Below are 6,699 nucleotides of genomic sequence, written 5' to 3'. Positions count from 1 at the left end.
TTATTTCAAAAAATTTTTAGAGATATTTTTCAAATTTACAACTTGACTCTAGAGTTTAGAGAAATTGCAAAATTACCCACTGATTATTTTTTTGAAAATTTTTGTGGACGTGAGCTTGAGAATAGCGAAGAAAACTACTTGGTCAAAGTGTTCATCCTAGACAATTAAAAAAGGTACAATTTTGATTAAGTGTTTATTACTTTAAATATCACAACCAAATTTTTATTTTTGGAAAACAAAATTAAAACTTAAATTTTTCCTCAAATCTATCTTCCGCTGCATTTTTCAAACTCGATTTTTCAGCACATACATCGTAGTAGGCCTAAGTACCAAACATTCTTAATAACCATTCTTAGCCTAGAGAGGAAACATTGAGTTAGGAATGTTACAACCTTCTTTTCCTGTCTATATTGCTCAAATTACAACAACTAAAAATGGCACATAGTCTCTAAGGCTGTGTGGCTCTCTCCTTTCACATTTATTGCTTTTTGGTTGAGTTGGCAATACATGCTAAATAAGTTGCTCACTCATCACTTGTTTCCTTGTCCCCAATTGGTGATTTTGTAACAAAAACTCTTGCAACTAATAAGTATTAAATGCAATGATAAAGCACTTTGTACTCTTAAAGAAAAATATAGGTTTGAACTCTAGAAATAACATTATTGAAAAGTGTAGACATGAACCATTAAACAAATATAAAAAATATAAAATAATAATAATAAATTAAGCATTGCATAATGTGTGCTCCTTTATTACAATTTTTATTTCATTTGGAAAAGGCCGGTAAAGAATAAATTATATGCTTTATATTTATAATATATAATTTTTACAATGCAACGTTGCATACAGAAGGGAAAAAAAAATGAAGCCTATACTAAAAAAGTATACACAGCAATCTTTTAACATCCAATGTAACATGAGCTGTATATTTCAAAGGCAAACACCACACAAACATCACAAAGAAACAAATGAGTTGTTTTCTTCTTTTTCCTTTGTACCCTAAATTATATAAAAAGATACTATATATTATTTTCATAGGAATATTATACTATTATCAATCTCAAATCTCATGTCTTCCAAGCTGGAATCCGCCATCCCATGGCCATGAACATGATGATCTTCCAAGCTGTTTTCTTCCATGTTCATGTCCCACAAGAACTCGTAATCATCTTCGACGACTTTGGAGCTAACTTCATTATTGTTGAGGCTATTATTATTGTTGTTGTACTTTAGCTGAGAAGATTGAAGCAAGTTCAGCAAGCTTTGGCCATAGTTGTGATGCGTGGGTGTGGTGGATAAAGAGCAGCTGATTTGTTGATAGCCGCCGCAAGCCATGCTTGTTTGAGTTGAGGTCTCGTACATCATATGGGGGCTCAATGCGTTGCTGTTTTCTCCTCCTTTGCTCTTGTTAAATACTCTACATAAAACCCAGTCTTCCTGCCATATAGAAAAAAAAGTTTGAAACATTTTAAGAGAATTATCATTGATTTCTTAATTATCTATAGTGCATGTCACTATACATGATCTTTTTTTATGCAACAGTCTCAAGAACACCTGTTTATCGAATTTGATATATTCTCTATCCACTTTACTTTATTCAAGAGACTCAAAAAGTTAAAAGAAAATTACTATATTAATTCCAATAAGGAGGTAGAATAAAAGCAAAATATTTGAAATATCTTACTAATTAGTGATATCTATTATTACACGTATTTCAAATTCGCATATAAAGAAGATTTAAGTTGGTAACACACGGTTATATAATATGAAAAATGTGAACATGCACGCACACATATATAATTTTCAAGAAAATGAGAACAAAGTTAAATTACTATTTTTGACCTAAATTTGATAGTTTTTCTCATGGTTTAAATTTTTTTTGTTCTAAGTTAAGTTTTGAACTTAACAGCTTCTGAACTTGAAAATTATTCTCATGTTAAAGCTTAAACTTTAGGGACTATCTTGGATAAAAATAATTTAAACTTTAGTATGAAAACAATTGTCAAGTTCAGAATTTAATTTGAATAAAAAATATATTCAAGTCCCAATATAAAAAAATTTATAAAATTGAAATTTTAAAAAAATGATTTAACTCTCTATATATATATCTAATTTTCAAGCAAATAATATTTTGGGTTGGAGATAAGCCTCAAAAATTGATCCCTCTGTTCTTCGTCGTCAATAATATAGCGTAAGTACTTGATTATGAAAACACAAGGAACAAAGTAAGTGGACAACTTGCAGATGCCCACTAGTTTTTGTTCAAGTTTCCTTGGAGAGAACACGAACACGATATTCTTATTCACATACAAATGCCGCTATTGTCAACCTCTCTTTTTCATCACTGCATTTCTCTCTCTCTCTCTCTCTCTCATAGTCGTTTTCGAAACAATGTCTTATAAACAGGAGTATGATGAGTATAGTTGAAAAGATGAGCAGCTAAGGAGGGGAAACTGACCTTAGGGGGCATATGTGGGGTCTCGAGCCGAAATTCATGCATGATCCAACCTGTTTTGATTCCATTGGGAGCTCGGTTCATGTAAAATACCAATGTCTTTCTCATCCCTACCACCTCTTGTGTTCTTGAGTCCATCACCATTCGATCCTTCCCCGTCGCCTTCCAGTACCCGGATGTTGTCGCTCGGTTCGTCCGGAACCCCGTCGCGTACTTTCTGTCACGGAAGCTGAAGAAATACCACTCGTTTGCGTTCAGCTTTGCCACCTCTTCATATTTCATTATATCCCATGCATATACAAAATATAAATATTTAATTTATTTCCTAGACCGTTAAGATTATATAAATATAGAGTTAGAATAGAATAAATTATCATCAACAAAGAAACAAAATTGGGTAATTTTATTTTGCTTGCATTCAATGAACATAAATATAATCTTTTCACTTTAATTACTAAATGAGTGTTGGTAAGTCTTTGTCACCTTAAGACTTATGTCTAAGAAAGCAAAGGATTTGCCTGCCATTACATGCTAAGGGGAAAATAAAAGCAAATCTTTACAAAATTATTGTATTCAAAACTTAAAAGTGGTGTTTTGGATGTGGGGAAGAAAAACTCACCCACAGTAATTAATTAATTGCTAGGAAACAAAGGAAAATTTTGTCTTATTATACTTGGAATATCCTAGATAATCACAAACTTTCAACTAAAATAACTAATAGTTTAGTGCAATCTTTTTGTATGACTTCATTAAATTTCTTAAAAATAAATACAATTTTTTTAGATTTATACATAAAAATATTTTCTATATTGTTCCATGTATTTTTTAAAAATCTTTTATCTTATTTTACAATCTTTGAAAGAAGCATATATTTTCACTTAACCCAAAAAAAACACCACGCGTCAATAAAGTAATTAAGTGCTAAAAGGAATTGAAGGAGACAAAAGGGAAAACGAGTGGCTTCTGTTTAGCTCACATGTTAGCCCAAAACTACACTCAACATTTAACAATTATGTTTTATGTAACTTTCTCTACTATGGTATGAATTGTGTTTTTTTCTTACATCCAAGCAACTAAAAACTAGCTTAGATGGCATGTTTGTTAGAAAAAATTCAAATGATTGTCAATTTGAAAGGATATAAAAGCCTAAAAATCTCTCTATTGAGTCAAATAGATATGGCCACCAATTTAGTCTATAAATATGTTACACTCTTAATAAAAAAAATTAAGTTTAAATTTTGAATATGATATCATTAAAGGAGAAGTCACAAATTCTAAAAAAAAAATTATTAACCGAAAAGTGAAGATAAAGATACTTTAATTATACTAAAAAAATACTATATATTCATAAAAAATTGACACTATTTAATATAAGTGCATGAAAGGAAAAGTAACCCCTTTGTTTACTTTTAGTGAATAGCCACCATGAAAACATGCAAATTTTAGGGTTTTTTTATGGCGTAGAGTTGGCAAAATTAATTTGTAGAGGATCTAGCTAGAAGATTTGATGCATTTCTAGGGGGCCGGGACTTCAATTTAGCAGACATATACATAAACTAGGCAGAATATTTTAATTATAACTTGTTCATGTAATTTTCACTTCAAAAACTAGTTGAAACTTGATCCCCCCCTTAAATCAACAAATACAATTTTTTAAAACCCTATTAAAGAGAGAGAGAGAGAGAATATTTAAAAATAATGGAAACCTGAAATCACCCACTTGTAATTGGTTTTTAAGGAATATATAATTATATATATCCATGACTTTTTAGGCTATAGTTAGTTAAATGTATATATATTGAAATCAAATCACAGGGCGTAAAATCTCTTCTTTTTTTCTAGTTCTTGCAATGTGACAAAAACAAAAGCCCAAACAAATGAGAGAGAAAAACAACAAACCTTACCTACATGACTAAATTAAATATTATTGGTGGATTCACATCCAAAGAAAAATTATTAGTACTTGATTTGGAGTTATATCACTAACAAAGTTGGCAAGATAAATATACTGCATGTATATGGACTTCTATATATGCATAATATGTATGTATGTATGTATGTTTGTGACAGTGTGAGTAATGTAATAAAATCCGTGTTTCGTTTCCCAATATTTCTCTCTCTCTCTCTCTCTCTCTCTCTCATTATCTCCTGTTACACGAAAACAAACGTGTTTAGTTTTGTCTGCTGTTTCAAATTAGTTCTAACGGCTAACATGGCAGATGGCCTGCGCTTTGAACCCTACAGGGAACAACTCAATAATTGTCTTTCCTTTCAGTCACAGACATGCTACAACATACTAACAACGGGAGCTAAGAGACCCTGCTCTAGTTTTGCTTCAACTTTAATTATCAACCAATGATTAATATTTTCTTTAAGTTAGCCAAAAGGTTGAATCCAGAGGAAGATATAGGATCACAGAAAACGGTGAAAGAATAAGATTCCAAAGCTAACCCCCTAAAAGGGGAAACCCTGGAAAGTAGAGATTATTGTATAAATGATATACTTAGGGGGAGAGAGATACCAGGAAGCTGCCATGGCTCACATGTATGCAAATCAATTTCCACCAACGTACCCTTCAAGACCTCCTCATTGGCAATCTTTTTGTAGAGATAATGACAGACCAATTCCTCATCACTGGGGTAAAACCTAAACCCAGGAGGCAGTGTAGCTCCAATGTCCCTCAGCCCCATTTGTATGTTGCTAACAAGGGAAAGGGTGATGGGAGAAATTAGAAAAGAGAAGTGTTTTTGTTTTTTAGAATTTTTCTTGATATATTTGGAGGGTGGGGGGTGAAAATTAGATGAGAGAATAAATTTAAGGTAGGAGATGGAATGCAAAAGAACTAAAAGAAGGCGTGGGATGATTTTCTTTGTTTTGGGACATGAAAATATTTTATGGGAGAGGAAGCTTTAAGTATTGGGTATATAAATATATAGCTATAGTTTAGGATAGGACAATTTAAGTGCCTTTTCCAATTAGAATTTCTTACAATATTCTAGCATGAAAGGGGCCATGCTTGTGTAACTAGTTAGTTATAATTGGGAAGTTTCAAGAAAAACCAAAGTTACAAGAAATCTTCTTTATTCATCTGAGGTGTTTATTAGGTTATGAGGAAGCAAAATATATACAATAATATCCAAAGCATGTTTTAGAGAAACACTCCAAAATACCCCTTTTTTTATCTATGTCATTTAATTAAATGGATATTTTTGTGTAATCTAATATCCCAAGATCAGAAAAATACTCTTGGGATACTCTACATATATTTATTACAAAACCTAGAGTATATCTGAAATTCAGTGATTACTTTATATATGGAAATCTATTTACTTTTTATCATCATTTACTTTTGTTTTCAAGACTATTCTAGTTTTTATGGTTCATAAGTTTCATTAACCTAGCTTTTCCATTTTTATCTGTTTATATACAGGGACCATATATATATGTACACTAAGAGTGAAATTAAGAATATATATTGTAGAATCAAATTATATACAGATTTAAACAAAAAATAAGTTGTTAAGCTAGATTATTAGTCCTATTTGATGCTTCAGTCCAAATAACTTTTTAAAAGTAGCTGAAAATGTACGAGCTAAATCAGATTAAGTAAAAAGTTAAGCGGTTCAGTATCTAAAAAACAAATATGCTTAGGGTTGCATATCTATATATATATTCCTTAATCTTCAAATATTATAAATTATGTTTGATGTTGCATATATCATAAAAATTATTTATAAGAAATAAAAATTATGTATCAGACTTTATCTTTCTCTTGTAATTCACCAAAAGAAAATGTATAAGATATTATTTTCAACCATGATGCAAGGGTAATTTAACAACTTAAAAAATTTAGTTGATACCAAATACAATTTTACAAATTTCTTTTAGTACATAAAAAGCACATATCGCTTAAGGAGATTTTTAAACTCTACAAGCAAATTGAGGGTGTGACAAGTATCACATTTTTTAAATATATTTATATATTTTTTACTATACTTGCCACACTCTAAATTTGTTCATTAAGTTTACCTAGCTTTACTTAGACCCATCCTTCCTCAAATTTTGATTGATTAAAAAAATATCTTAAAAATTTGAGAGTTCAAATCTTGTCTTCCTCTCAATAACATCCCTGGTTATATATATAATTTTATTATATGCTCATATTTAAAAAAAAAAAGTTGTAATATACTCCTGTATATATATGTATAATTGCTCAGCACATCCTGTATATATGTGTGCTATTC

The 6,699-nt window shown here is 30.5% G+C and overlaps 1 protein-coding gene across 1 annotated transcript; it reads right to left on the bottom strand.

Annotated features, from left to right (window-relative positions):
* Nucleotides 1–786: 786 nt before the first annotated feature.
* Nucleotides 787–5,356, bottom strand: LOC107952894 (protein CUP-SHAPED COTYLEDON 3). Its single transcript, XM_016888096.2, has 3 exons — nt 4,977–5,356; nt 2,459–2,724; nt 787–1,437 (listed from the first exon to the last, which is right to left on the bottom strand). Exons 1-3 carry the CDS (start codon nt 5,143–5,145, stop codon nt 1,033–1,035), a joined length of 840 nt encoding a protein of 279 aa, XP_016743585.1. The 5' UTR covers nt 5,146–5,356; the 3' UTR covers nt 787–1,032.
* Between the last annotated feature and the right edge of the window lie 1,343 nt (nt 5,357–6,699).

The sequence above is a fragment of the Gossypium hirsutum genome, chromosome A07, assembly GCF_007990345.1.
Source record: "Gossypium hirsutum isolate 1008001.06 chromosome A07, Gossypium_hirsutum_v2.1, whole genome shotgun sequence".
Classification (NCBI taxonomy): Eukaryota; Viridiplantae; Streptophyta; class Magnoliopsida; order Malvales; family Malvaceae; genus Gossypium; species Gossypium hirsutum.
The sequence above is the reverse complement of the archived record's forward strand: the minus strand, read 5'-3'. Positions and strand labels throughout refer to the sequence as shown.

Bases quoted from the DNA above. Each gene is read 5' to 3' on its own strand.
- LOC107952894 (XM_016888096.2), bottom strand. From the start codon at position 5,145: ATGGGGCTGAGGGACATTGGAGCTACACTGCCTCCTGGGTTTAGGTTT. The intron at 2,725-4,976 runs GTATCTCTCTCC...TGAAATATGAAG, and splicing joins TGAGCCATGGCAGCTTCCTG to AGGTGGCAAAGCTGAACGCA. The intron at 1,438-2,458 runs GTCAGTTTCCCC...TCTATATGGCAG, and splicing joins CCCCACATATGCCCCCTAAG to GAAGACTGGGTTTTATGTAG.